Source organism: Battus philenor, unplaced genomic scaffold (genome assembly GCF_028537555.1).
Source record: "Battus philenor isolate CCGP_79_NKW_IND1 unplaced genomic scaffold, ilBatPhil1.0.hap1 SCAF_6, whole genome shotgun sequence".
NCBI lineage: Eukaryota > Metazoa > Arthropoda > Insecta > Lepidoptera > Papilionidae > Battus > Battus philenor.
In genome coordinates this window covers 9,368,513-9,383,855 of record NW_027181726.1, presented here as the reverse complement: position 1 = coordinate 9,383,855, position 15,343 = coordinate 9,368,513, and the positions used below count along the sequence as shown (strand labels likewise).

At 29.2% G+C, this 15,343-nt stretch overlaps 3 protein-coding genes across 3 annotated transcripts; 2 read left to right on the top strand and 1 right to left on the bottom strand.

Moving 5' to 3' along the window:
• The first annotated feature begins 290 nt into the window (after positions 1 to 290).
• On the top strand, positions 291 to 10,105 carry Pef (Peflin). Its single transcript, XM_068773381.1, has 5 exons — positions 291 to 424; positions 508 to 541; positions 8,084 to 8,312; positions 9,184 to 9,327; positions 9,416 to 10,105. Exons 2-5 carry the CDS (start codon positions 530 to 532, stop codon positions 9,637 to 9,639), a joined length of 609 nt encoding a protein of 202 aa, XP_068629482.1. The 5' UTR covers positions 291 to 424; positions 508 to 529; the 3' UTR covers positions 9,640 to 10,105.
• lbk (lambik) lies at positions 3,177 to 7,297 on the top strand. Its single transcript, XM_068774049.1, has one exon. It carries the CDS (start codon positions 3,470 to 3,472, stop codon positions 6,149 to 6,151), a length of 2,682 nt encoding a protein of 893 aa, XP_068630150.1. The 5' UTR covers positions 3,177 to 3,469; the 3' UTR covers positions 6,152 to 7,297.
• Positions 9,702 to 14,724, bottom strand: Prim1 (DNA primase small subunit). The gene is made up of 7 exons (XM_068773380.1): positions 14,552 to 14,724; positions 14,223 to 14,479; positions 13,868 to 14,037; positions 13,393 to 13,591; positions 12,232 to 12,442; positions 11,292 to 11,631; positions 9,702 to 10,182 (listed from the first exon to the last, which is right to left on the bottom strand). The coding sequence occupies exons 1-7, from the start codon at positions 14,552 to 14,554 to the stop codon at positions 10,163 to 10,165; spliced, it is 1,200 nt and encodes a 399-aa protein (XP_068629481.1). The 5' UTR covers positions 14,555 to 14,724; the 3' UTR covers positions 9,702 to 10,162.
• Between the last annotated feature and the right edge of the window lie 619 nt (positions 14,725 to 15,343).

The window sequence follows — 15,343 nt, the reverse complement described above, 5'->3', positions numbered from 1 at the left end:
TTGTATTAAAGATGATATCGGGAAAACTAAAAATTTTAATCTAAGTAACCCAAAAACTGAGAGTGAATCAGATAATCACGATTTTCTTATTTACTATTAAAACAGGCCATTGCGTAACGAATCTTCAATTTTTTTACTGTTCAAGCTCATACAATCATTTCCTCTTTTTTTTATTTGTTATGTATCTGTCTTATAAAGGTACGGTAGACAGTGCGCTACATTACCTCTATCTGACGCATATGAAAATCTTTTGATTCTTGTAGTCTATGATATACTTTAGATGTCAATGTCACCTAATAATCATATACATTAATTACGGAAGTGGACTACTCGTAATTTAAAGCCAAATTTACCATTAATTGAATTAACACATTGTTAATAGAGCAACTTAAATATTACACTAATAGAAATATTTATCTCAGCAGTAGGTATTTTCTGGAAAGCATAACATATTGCTAAATGAAAAATACTTGATAGATAAATATTGGTTAATTTTTATGTTTACAGATCAACTAGCACAGTCGAAGTAATGGCATATCATGTAAGTAAAACGTTTATTTGTGAATGAATATTGTCTTCAATAGAACATTAAAATGTAGTTGCACTAAATATATTTATCGTAATTATTAAATATTTTATTTGCATTAATACAGTAAAATGTAATATTGTATAGCTAGAAACAGGACCAATGATATTTGTTATTCCATTAAAAGCAAATTCATAATTTATGTCTTTCCCAAGATAAAAAGAGTTTATATCTGATATTTTATATTAGTGGAAAGGTATGTTTATTCTTCCATAAATGCAAATAAAAGTAATTATGGATACACTAAACCATTCAATACAATTAAATAGTAATAATTAATTTCAAATTAAAATATCTATGTCTCTATTTGTAACTATCTTGATAAAAATGACAAGTTTTCTATATTAGTATCAACCGATACCCAAGTTTGTTTTCTGAAGGAAATCTTTTATTAATTATCTGCCAGTATTCTCTGAGCCAAATTTTACATTTTGGCAAATTTTACAGTCAATCAATGGGCCTTGATATTTTTTATGAGATCAAATCAGAAATGAAGAGATCCATAGACAAACTAAAATACCCAACATATTCTAGCATATTGGTAAGTTAATGTGGCAGTGGACAAGCCACAAAGCCTATAGAACAAACCAAATACTAACCTTAAAATTGTGGAGTAGATACCACAGACCGACAAGCTCAGCATAGGATGTTCACCCATAAGATGGACAGATGACCTTGTTTAGTTCATCAGGAGATGCCAGTCACAGATGCACATAGAGACCACCCTATCACTGAAATGATGGTTCTCTTGGGTTTTAATGCATAATTATTAAATAAATCATAAATATAAAGTGAGTTAATCCTGAGGTTAAGAATAGTAGCTATGGTAGGTATCAGACTTGAGACCTAGCAGGCATACACTTTCACTACAAGAGATGACATTGTTGTCCCTGCAAGTTGTTTTTACTATTTATGAATAAAATTATAAAAATAACATTATAAAAGTATTGTGATATATAAACTTGTAAAAATTATACATTGATTGGAAAGGAGATAAAACTTAAAATTTTCATTGAGTTTGTAATTAGAAAATAATATATGAATTAAGGTCTTTAAATGAATTTATTACTTTTTTAAGCAAAGGTTAAACCATTAATTTATTTTCGTAACCACTGATTAATTTACAAGTATACACTATAATAACACGTTCTTTGCCAATGCGGTCAGTGCTGACCGTCAGTAAAGTTTCCCTTTATGCCTATTAAAAATCATAAATCTGTTTAAATTTTACTACAAAGTTTTTTTTTTGCTTATATGCTTTTATCTTTTACTCAAATGTTACTTGGTTGTAATGAAAGTAAATTGGTGCCATTATTTATGGATGATTTTTTTGATAAATTTCTTTGTATGATAATTGTCATTTTTCTTTCTAAGTTCTTAAATTTTCCAAAAATCTACTTGATATGGAAAAGCTAGAGAGCCACGCGGGTCAATTAATATGAGATTTAGTTTGACAGCACTGCATAATGGCCTGTAATAACAAAACGAAAACCCTTTCAAAATGCGGTCATCACTGACTGACGTGGCTTGAACTGAAAGTCTATATGTCAACCATCACTGACTGACACGGCCTGGATAGGAGACTGCGTTTTTTTCTCGGCATAGAATGTGTTAACAAAATTTTCATATACCCCATATTGTATGTTCAAGCATAATGTGCTTGAACAAGGCAGTTTCTATTTGAGGGTGATCATCCATGTTGGCTTTTGAAGGTACTTACATGTTCCTTGCTGTATTAAGGACTCATGTGGTTTGGCTAGCCTCATAACTTGATTCATTTTACCAGATTGAAAGAACATTATAATGATTTATATTGATAAAGACTTGGGTAACTTAGGCAAGCACTCAGTGACTAGCCAAAACAGCTCCTGAGAGCAGAATCTCAGCTCTCAGCAATCTGGGCAGTCCTCCCAATGCACATTTAATCTATATTTGAGTTATTTAAGTTATAAAATGCTTTACATGATATTATTTAAAAAATAAAACCTTGTCTGTTAACGAGACTATTATTCTCTCTTTGCTTGAAGTATGTCAACAGTCCGCACTAGCGCGTTAACAATCAGACGATAACATATTTAGGTTCAAGTGTGGAATCTGCCTGGAGTGTTATTTCACGACTCGCGGGGCAAACCATTTTTTTTTTCTAATCTTAATAATAAAAACATCACCAGTGTACGTTTACTATTCTATCTGATGCTGAGATAAATATGAAATCGATAATATATTTGATTTGTTTGATTATCCACTACCAGGAAAGTATCTCTTAAAAATATTACCATTATTTCTTATAAGAAAATTTCTAGAATGATACCCCTTTGTATTGTTTATACATTATTGTTTACAAGAACGGCAATTAGCATTTGACTTAAAATATGATTTGTACTAGTTTGTGATGGTCCGCAAACCTGAAGTTTATGAAGAAACATGAAGTTTTGATAAGCATCGGATATCAGGTCAAAGTTGTTTTGGTTATAATCGGTCTGCGGGAATTTATGTATTTAAATTCCTAAAAAAATATCTTTTAAAATTAATCATTAAACTATATTTAAAACATTAATTTTTTTACGCTCAGATGATGTTTTCGCATAAAAATCGATGTCACACTCCATTTTAATATCGAAGATTTGGCTTGTCTATTGCATACAACCATAGTTTAAAAAAAAGTATTCTTAAAGAAAATGGCGGTCGAGTCTGTATCAGTAAATATGTTTAGTTGTCTAACGATTACCTCATTTTGTTTGATACAAAATGTAACTTATGTGTAAAGAACTGTTAATTATAGTGAGGATTTTTATGGACTTGATAAATAAAATGTCGATAATTATGTAAGCACAAAGACTATACATCTATCAATGATTGGAGCAACTAGCCAAATGCTGAAAAATGGGAGACTCCCATTATTTCGTCGCGATTGTTTTGTTATTATTTGTATTACCGTTTTCTCTGCAGACTGAAAACTATGAATGTCCACAAAAATGTGATTGTCTTAAGCAGTATGTTGATTGTTCAAACAAGAATTTATTTTCTGTGCCAAGAATTCCCGAGTGGGTGGAACAATTGGACCTAAGTTTTAACCGATTAAATGAAGAAGTAACGAAAGACTTTGGAAAATTATCTGCTCTGAAGATTGTTAAGCTTGACAAAAATGCGTTACATCGTATTCCTAATTTTCTTCAAACAAACCAAATTGAAGAAATTAAGTTAAACAGAAATGACATTTTGTCAATAGACGTGGGACATTTTCCAGTGAATAGTTCTATAAAATCTTTAAGCCTGAATAGTAATCAAATAAGGATAATTAACGAGAAAGCTCTTGATAATTTGACTAATTTAGTAGTTCTTAAGTTGAACCGCAATGAAATATCATCACTACCTAATCATTTATTCATGCATCAAGGAAAGTTAGAAATTTTGGAACTCAACCATAACAAATTGCATGTCATAAGCGGTCTTCTTTTCCAAGGGTTGTCAAGTTTGACAACATTAAAATTAAAATTCAATAATATAGACAGTATTATGGATGGTGCCTTCTATGGATTTAAATCAGTTATTCTGTTGCAATTAGATCATAATAAAATTAAAACTATTTCAAAAGGTTGGATGTATGGGTTAGAATCCTTACATACATTATCTCTGTCAAATAATGTTATATCTAAAATAGATTTGGGAAGTTGGGAACTGTGTACAAACTTAGAAATGCTGGATTTGTCTCATAATTATGTTATGGAAATAGAAGGAAGAACATTCCAATATTTGGTCAATTTACATACTCTAAACCTGAGCAATAATAATATATCATCTGTGTCTCAAGAAGCTTTTAGTGATATGGTACAGTTACAAACACTTCTATTAAACAATAATAAAATATCATGGACTGTAGAAGATATGTCTGGACCGTTCTCAAAGTTACAAAATTTAAAAGTATTTAATCTCTCTGTTAACCACATTAAATCAATTAACTCCAGAGCTTTTGAAGGATTATCTAATGTATTAGAATTAGACTTAAATGGTAATAATATAACATCAATCCAGCAACATGCCTTTGAGACCATGACCAAAATAAAGAAATTTCATTTAAACTCCTCATCATTATTATGTGACTGTAATTTATTATGGATAGTAAAATGGATAAAAGATAAGCTGGAACAAAAATTCATTACTGCTACTTGTGCTTATCCATCAGAACTGAGAGGTGTTTTGATTTCAAAACTGAAAGAAGAAAACTGTGGTGATTCACCCAAGCCAAAGATTGTTGAACACCCCAAGTCACATCTTGCTATTAAAAGCAGGTCTGCAAATTTGGTATGCACTGCAACATCTAACCCATTTAGCAACATGACATTTTTGTGGAGGAAAAACAATGGTAATGTGAGTAATCCTACAGTTTATGAGAATGTTACAATGACAAAGAAAGGACAATCACAAGCTACATCTGTTTTAGTGATACCAAATGTTACCAATGCTGATTCGGGCAGATATCAATGTGTTGTAAGCAATAAATTTGGGACAACCTATTCCACTAAGGCAAAAGTTAATATCGTAACTTTTCCTCGATTCCTTAAAACACCTACTAATGTAACAGTTAAAACAGGTGAAACTGTAACTTTGGACTGTGCTGCATCTGGAGATCCTCCTCCAGAAATTTCATGGAAAAAAGATGGTGGAAATGATTTCCCTGCAGCTCGGGAGCGGAGAATGAATGTAATGCCTTCAGATCCTCGATTTTTTATAGTGAATGCAAAAACAACTGATATGGGTATTTACAGTTGTGCTGCTAAAAACCATGCAGGAACTATCATTTCAAATGCAACTCTCACAGTATTGCAAGAGCCTTCATTTACTAGAGTTATGGAAAACAAAGAAGCAATTAGTGGTGATTCTGTTGTTTTACAATGCATGATAACAGGTTCGCCTAAACCTGTGTTAAAATGGTTTAAAGATGGCATACCAGTGATCCACACAGATCGGCATTTTTTCACTGGGGAGGACCAACTTTTAATTATCATAGGAGTGGAAGTGAATGATGCTGGTAAATATGAATGTGAAATTACTAATGAATTGGGTACTAAAAAGGATATGATAGAATTAAAAGTTTTACCTCCTGTAGCAATAATGGTGAATGAAGAAGATATGACAGGTATTATTATAATAACAGTGGTATGTTGTGCAGTGGGAACATCTATTATTTGGGTGGTAATTATTTACCATACACGAAGACGTATGGCCAGAGCTGTACATACATTTCCCGGTGAAAGTGTAAAAATGACACAAGTAGTTCATAGTGATTGTGATTCGCCACAAATGTTTCCAGACAATCTATCTGAACATTCATCATGTAAAGATAGTGGTACAGGTGATTCAGCTAAACAAACAAGTTTTGATGGTGTACCAACAGACAGAAATGAACAAGTGCATTTTGAGACTGCTGTTTGCAGAAGTTATTCTCCAGTGCCTGAAGCGCACAAACTTTTGCCTTCTTCATTTAAACCATCAATACAAGTGTGTGTGAATACATCTGTTACACCGGCTACTTATAGTTTTTCTAGTCACAGTGGTAATGTATAGGCATATTTAAACACTTTATTATTAAACCTGTTGTTATTAGTTCTGCTGTTTCACTAACTAGTTGTTGTCTACTTATCAGAATGTTTCAAAATTGTATTAAAATAATAAAAATACAAAAAAGGCATTAAAGTTTACTTTTTCAGTCCTCATTTTGGCTTTGGTTTTGAATCTCAAATTTAATAATTTTTCTAATTTTAAGTATTTTTTGTTAAATATTACAATAATTCAAGGTAGTGAAACAGCATTAATTTAGATATTTTAAATTTTGATTGTGTAGTACAAAATGTAACAAACTTGCCAGTATTGGTTTGATATAAAAGACTGACTGTCATTTAATTCTATGGTCATTGTTATTCTATAATATTGGTAGGCAATAATGTTAAGATTATAACTTAAATTTATATTTATAACTCTTAAATAATAAACATGTTTACTCCCTATTTCTTTGTGATTTATATGGTAGCTCTTTTATTTCTAGTATGAGATTGTAAACTAAAAATTGTTTAATAAAAAAATGCACGAGATTAATTGATTCCATACTTCTTTGCAACAAAAAGAATACAGAATTTTTATTTGACTATTAAACAATAGGTTAACCATAAGTTTTAAACTTATTGATAGTTAAATAATGATGAGTATGTAAGAATATGGATAGTTAATTAGTAAGATACGGTTGAAAGGTAGGTATATGTTAAAAGGAGTGAGATTTTAGAATATGGGCACAAATTATATTCATTAGTTTCAAAATGTAGGATTTACAGCTTTAAATGTTTGATCATCACTCCTGTTAGTATGTACTCTTGCTTAAATTATAAAATACAGTTAAACCATTATACATCTATACTTATACAGCTAAAATATATACAATTAAATAAAAATGTGTAATTGTGAAAAAAAATCTAAAGGCAAGATTTTAAGCTTTAATGATTATCTCGCCCTTTTATTGAAGAATTTTAATTGATTTAGGAAAACTGATTTAGTTTGTCATCATTATTAACAATATCATTTTAGAAAAATGTATTTACAGCAGCAGTATGCATTAAATATAGAGCTGTTATGTATTTAAAAGTGAATTTTCACTATAAATAGTATTCATAATCAATATGTATAACTAATTTTAGTTACCGTAAAATAAACATTAATTGAAATTGCAGAAAAACTTTTTCATCCAATTTGGACAGTTACAAAAATTGCATTATAAATTATTGCAATTTATTTGTTTTTCTGCTTTACTCTTTTTTAAGTTTATTTAGTTGACAGAAATTTTGAAAGTGACGCACATTTCTATGTATTTTAGAGTTTGGTTATAAACATAAATTATTATATGGTAAATAAACTTATTCTTTTAAATTGTATTTAATCTCTATTCATTGAAAGGAAAAAAGCAATAGTCTGTAATGCACATAATTTCATAAATTGATGTGTTTGTGCTTCCTATGTTTGTGTGTTTGTGCTCTATGGCCTAAGTAAAATTTAACTACAAAACTTAGCATTTGTTGTTAATGTCAGTAGTAAGCATTTTGTATTATTTATATTTTAGAGATAAGGCAACTACTATTTATATACTTTATAGAATAAAAAAAAATCTTGAAAATATTAAACTGGTTTTCATTTGTACTACAATTAAAATGCAAATTTATTTAGCACAGTCAGATATGGTCATAAATTAAGGTAAATAATCTGTCTATTATGTATAGCATTGTATAAAAATAGATCAAAGGCTGGAAATTTTTTTAAAAAATTCTTATTTCCTGAATTATGATATAGGTTTTGGTGTCCATATTTTTTCTCGAGAGGACATTTTGTTCGATTTGTTTTTATCAATATATATAATAGGAATTATTCTACAGGGGTTCTAAATCATCAGAAATATATTTAGATAATCAGCAACTTTTCTTAAAAGTATATTAGCATAATACTCTTTCCTTTTAGCCAGGTTATGGACAACCTAACTATGGTGGACAGCCAAATCAATTAGAAATCGGTCATGGGCCATACCCATCAGTTGGAGCCGGTGGTGGAATTTCTCCTCAAGTGCAACAGTGGTTCGCGGCAGTCGATAAGGATCAATCGGGATTTATTTCATCCGCCGAATTAAAATCTGCTTTAGTAAATGCCCAAGGACAAAATTTCTCTGATACGGCATGTCTTTTGATGATTGGTAAGACTAATTCAATTTGCTTGTAATTGTATTCCTTCCTATATAGAGAGAAGGTATAGTGCAGGGGTTGTTAAACACCTTAACAGCACAACAGTCAGTCTATACAAAATCTAAAATTTGTCGTTAACCGTAATTAAATATATTTGATATTAAGAACGTGAATGACGTGGTACAAAAATTAAAGTTCAAAATATGTTTATTGAATTTAATTTTAAAAATTCATACAATTTTAATTTACTTCTATTGATAATTTTTGAAAAATTTTTCTCAATTTTTTAAAATTTAGTCTATTATTCGGTGAATAATTTGTGACAGTACTTCTCAATAATTCTTTAAAATATTGCACGGTAACATTTTTTAAAAATATAATGACCAAATAAAGTGAGAGCTCTGGTGTTTTCAGTGAGGGCCGTAAATAATACATCAAAGAGCCGCAGAATGGCTCTCTGATTCAGTGTATAATCAATCACATGAACAATAGTGGAGTGTCATAATTCACATGCGTGAGAATTGTATACCAAAAGTCGATCGTTAATCGTAAATTTTCTGGTAAAACTGAAACGACAGAAGTAAAATAATTTTATTTACTACTAAACTTATTAAATCAGTAATGTCAAATAAAACCGGGACTTTTTTAATAGAGCAGTATTTTTTTGGAGTTTACTCTCCTTATTTTAGTTGTATTTTGTCAAGTAAGATTCATTTGGTGCCGAAACTTAGTTTTTGACTTAATTTTTTTTTAGTTTATTTTGTATTCTACATTTATCATTACAACACATGTTTTAAAATTAATTAATTACTATTAAAACTAAGAAAAACAATTATTTTTCTTCCTCATTTGTATTTAATTACATATGTTTATAATTTTCAGGAATGTTTGATAAGGATCGTTCAGGACACATTAATCTTGAAGAATTCGATAAATTATACACTTATATTAACCAGTGGCTTGCAGTTTTTAAAACTTACGATACGGATCAATCGGGACATATTGACGAACAAGAATTATCAAAAGGTAAGTGATTCTTGTTGGAATACCACTGAAAAAATTCTTTTTCCGCAAAATAATTTGTATGTTTTAATTTTATATGTATATATTACAGCGTTGACACAAATGGGGTTTCGATTTTCTCCCGAATTCATAAAATTCCTATCGAAAAGAAGTGATCCCAGAGAAGGTAAAATATCAGTGGATAATTTCATTGTATTGTGTATTCAAATTCAACGGTTCACGGAGGCGTTTAAAGTACGAGACACTCAGCAAAATGGAACAGTGACTATCGGATTCGAAGACTTTTTGACTGTAGCATTGAGTTGCTCCGTATGAAAATGAACCTCGAAGGATATTGTAAGAGGAATATAGGGAATGCTAAATAAAACTTTTATAAACAAAAATCACATTTACAAATGCATATATTTTTCTGCTAAAATATGGTTGCTTCTATGAGTTTCTAATAGATAATTTAAAAAAGCAATAATTCTGGAAACTCTCTAAGGTAAAGTTTGTCGGCTCACACAAGCTGGTATGATTTTGATTTCACTTGCTCATTCCATTACAGAATATTTAAGATACAAAAGTGCATACAATTCCATAAAATTACATAAAAAGTTGGACAATTTAACACTAACTATAAGTAAATAAGCATGTGATTATTCGATCTTTGTGTATTACCCATAATATAATGTTATTAGCAAAGGCAGAGCATTACACATTCTTTATTCATATACATTTTTTAAAGTAATATACATGCCATGGCTTATGATTTTACATTATTATTATAAAATTAAATAAAAATGATCTGACAATTTTTATGACTTTTATTATTTAAATAATTGTTTATTTGCAATTATCAGAAATCCAGTGTGGTATCTGAAAAAAAAGGTAAATAATTGGTATGTGATGTAACAGTTTGCATATTCAGGTAAAATAAAATAATAATAATTTACAATAGACCCACTGCAGAATATAAATTATCTATCGTCATGGTCGTTTCAGCCTATAGCCTGCTGCAAAGCTCAATCAATTTGGGTTTATAGAATAATTACCACCTTTGGGAACTTGGCGATTGCAGTGTGGTATGAACCTTTGCAGGGGAGGCTGCTGCCCGTCCCTTTGGAACTTGTTAATTAGCAGTGGCACTCCTATGTTATTAATGCACAATACGTGAATTATATTAGATTGTATCCAAGGAATCGAACCTGGCGACCGACAACCGCAAATCTCCAGACTTTTACTGTTGGATTACCACTGCCTTGGGAAGCTATAGATGGTAACAATTATTCTTTTTGCCAGTTCTATACAGTATGATTATCAGAATTGAAGTAATCAGATATCAACATTTTTGCTTGGTCCTTTTTTGTCAAATGAACAAAAGGAATTATTAACAGAGTCTACACATAAATACATGTTATTAGTCCTCTCACTTACACAAACAAGTACAGTTATCATGTATTATTTTTCATAATAAGCCAGTCATACCACTATAGGTAAATATGCATCCAAATATCTCTTATGACTATCCTAGGTAGAATCTCGGAAAAAATATAACCTCTTGTATTTAATTCATTGAATCATATACAGAGCAATATGTCTATTACAAAAACAGATGTGAATTATTTTTGTGTGAAATGTGTATTTGGCACTAATTTACTATTAAATAACTATATTTGTTTCACTTTGCTAATTACTATTTATTGTTCATATATGTATATCAGAAAAAATTATATGCCAATTAGTTAATTTTCATATATATGTATATATTTATATTATGTGTATATATATTTAATAGGGGATAGCACAAGAAATAACTTGCGTAAAATTTGTGCTACCAGAGTTGAAATTGGATTAAAATATGTATATAAAACAATTTAAACAATTTGTATTCACCATTTCAATATGTTACACAATTTCATTACCAAAACAATTTTGAAAATTACATAGATATAAACCAACAGACTGATTTGAATATCAATACATACTTGGATCATTCCTCCTTCTCAATGCTTCTGCTTTTTCTAAAGAGAAAACTACTTCTTGAAAATTTTTAACAGCACTTTTCATGTTAGTTTGATGTTGAACATTATCAGGGGAACTGTCATCAAGTAAAGTATATATAGTTGGTATTTCATCCAGTTTCATAGTCCTGGCATTTTGTGGTTTAAAAACTACTGAAACTTTTCCTGTCTTAGGATGAATACTAAATGGAGATTTGAGAAGATGATTAAAGCCTTTTGTGACATTTACATCCAATCTTGGATAACAGAACTGTATTTTTATTTCTTCAATCAAATACTTTATTTTCCGTATTGCATGGCCATGCTGAAAATGTAAAATTATAAATTACAAATTTAAACATAGAAATATATAATAATAATCTTAAAATTTATATATATTAATAATGTATATGATTATAATACAAAAAATAAGTTTGTAAATAGATTTACTTATTAATTGTTGGTTAGTAAAACGAAAATATTAAAAAAGAAATTATTTTTATCAAGATATTCTTGTTTACATTCTAGATAATACAATGATGTAATACTAAAATTCCTTAAATATTTTTTTAGATGTAATATAAAAATGCATTACAAAAGCCATCTCAATTCTTTTCAGGCAACCATTAGATGGACTAGGTTAAAAAGAAAAAATAGACTAGGCTATATAACTATCTTTACTGTTAAGTAAAAATAAAGTGTCATTGCTCTCATAGAGACAACCAAGTAAGGAATCACTACTGCTGAACTTCCTGTAGTGTTAAAATAAATAAAGATGTTGTTACATTAGATCATAACTACAGAATAATCTTAATTATTTTAGTCTTAAATTTGATGTAAATAAATGTTATAAATTTAGTCCATTTTTTGGCAGTAATACTTTTTCAAAAAAAGAACCATTTTAGAAATAATGCAAAATACTTACATCTCTTAAATAGCTATCATAGGTCCTAACAAACATAGCCCATCTTTCCAAAGATGTTTCGGACATTTTCTCTAAATTCTTTTCCACTTGATCTCTTAATGTTTCATCAGGAATCATTTTCAAAAATTTTTGTAATCTCCCCGGAGTTTGTAAAAATTCTTGATCCTGTATTAACTCCTCAAAATATTTGTCTATGATACTAACTGATCTTCTAAAAATATTGAAATATTTTAATTACTAACATAATGTGTACAAACATACATATGTATAAATATATGTACATATGTATTGAACATGTATACTTATAATAAATAAGATATAATACTTATTATAACTATAATACAATAATAAATAAAACCATGAAACTGATTTGCATCACACTTGCCTCAGAATGAATAAGAGGAAGAAAAAAATATAAATTAACAGATAAGTAATCATAGGTCTAGAAAATGGTTCTTAACCATTTTCTTAAAAATAGGTAGTGAGTTAGCACATCTTATATTTAGCAGTAAATGATTCAACAATTGAACGGCCAGCTTGATAAAAGATCAGGCCATAAATAAAGAAGAATAAGCCAGAATTTTTGATTTCATTATATATTAAAATATAACTGCTTGTGCAGAACGGAAGTAAATATTTATATATATTATTATTTAATATTCCTTAGTGTTATTGAACAATTGTACAAGCTGTACTATAAAGTTACCAAATGTTCTTAAATTAATAATTTGAAAATAACTCTACATACAGTTACCAACACAACAATTTTGAGCATTGTGTATATAATTCATAAAATATGTGTCAAAAAAAGTGTGTATTGTGAACAAACTTTCAGAACAATTATGATCAAACCTCATAAGATATCAATATTATCAATTACATTTAATACTCAAGCAAATTCAAATGAAAATATGACTTAAAAAAACTGTTCTTTTACTCTTATGACCATTCCTTTTATTAAGAAAGATACAGTTTCAATAATAGCACCTTCATATCATATTTTCATAATTAACTACTTATATAGTTTCAACAGATTTAGAAGAATATTTCAATAAATATTTTTTTTAAATATACTAGCATTATATTTAAAAAAAATATTTATTATGTAAGCCACATTGATTAAGGTTTATGAAGGTAAATATAAAATATGAGCAAATTTACTTGATGCTTGAATGAAGATTATCAGCGCCTAAGTGAACCTTTTTATTTTGGTTATCTCCACCTACTATTAAACATAAGTAATCTGCAATGGCAGCTCTTCCTGGGCTGTCTAAAACTCTTGCTTCATAATCAGATACCCAGCAGTGAATACCACGTCGTCCAGAAAACACCCAAAGTATATTTTGAAAACCAAAGTCATCTAGGGAAAATGAGGGTTTATTTAGTTTTAGTTTTTATCAATGTATAAAAAGTCAAAACTTTTAGACAATTTACTTTTATACGAATAGTAACGTTATTGTATTATTACAATTATATTATGGTATATACTATACTCCATTCTAGAGTACCTAACATTTATAATGTACAATATACCACAAGAAAATCAGTTACTTAATGTAATTTTGAGATATACACATAAATTGTCCATACACAAAATATAATAGTTTCCTTTACATAATGATGATTATTTACATACCTTTCAAACATTTATGGATTATTTCACAAGCTATAACCATAAATTTCCAGCATTTATCACAAACCTTAGCTTCTTGACAACATGTTCTAATCTCATCATAATCAGTTAAATCTATATCAAAAACTAATTCTCTGGCCAACACAACAGCATCATGTCGCGAAATTGAAGGTCTGAAATTGAAAGTATTAAACAAGAATTAAGACCTGAAATACACATAAAATAGTAATTTTCATTGTATGTGAAGTTTAATAAAAATATTTTATGTTTCTGTATAAAATAATATAGTAAACGATAATTTTTGATACAATTCTAGATATTAATATGTTTTTAACATTTACAAAAGAAAACAACTTACTTGTTATTATAAACAGCACCAATATCTAATTTGTATGGACTTTTCTTTTGTAACAACGCTTGAAATTCTCTTTGATCACTTATTGATAAATATCTGATGTAAACATCATCAGCAAGTGTAAACGAAAGTTCTCTGTTTGAAAGTGGCTGCGGGCTGTTTCCGCAGGCTAGCCACCGACAGAAAATATTTTGGGGGAATAGTCTGGTATAGTACACGGGTAACATATCGGAAAGTAAGTTTTCATCATATTGGCCCACCTGAATAGTAAAAAAGAAATAATAAAAATCCGTTAAGAAATGAAAATCCGATTAAAATTTTTAAATACTAACCATAGTATATTGGAATGTAGAGGTTATTTACTGTGTATTCTTTTATGTTAACACTTAAAATGTTATTTGTAATTTTAACCTACACTTTAAATTATTTTCACAAAATTATGTTACAAAATTTCAAAATGAAGCTTTGAGCATTTATTTATTTTAAATCGATCCTTTCTATTGGCGCGAAATCTACAAATATAGTTTTTTTTTTTAATGAAAATGGTTATAATCTTTCTGCCAATATTAAAGGTAATGATGTAAAAATTGAAAATGACTATTGATCTGCAATTTGACTTATTTAATAATAGATATTCAGTTAATTAATATGTTATTATGAAGAGATTGGAAAATCGATTTTTATTTATTTAATTCATCAGCCCATAATTTATTACTTTGTTAGCAATTTTCATTCTTCCTCCTTGCGGCGTTAACGTACAATTCATCGCCTTCATTCACAAGATTCCTATATATACGTAGTGAAATATCGTAGAGTTCGGTGCGGTGTGGAATCGATCGAACTACAATATTGGGCTGCCTACACGTGTTTTCTTGCTCTCATCTTTGCGGATAATAATCAGATTGTCCAAGTTGTTCATAAAATTGAAGTAATCTCAGTCTATGTCTCAGCTTAGCTTTTCCGATATGTCTTTCCATCTTCTTCTTTGCCACAACTATAGTTTTGGCTCTGGTGCCCTTTATTATAGCAATTAGACACATAAGCAAAACCAATTTGCATTCGCTTGCAGCTATCGCACCATGTATCCACGATGAAATCTCCGTACGTGTTAAAAAGACCAATAA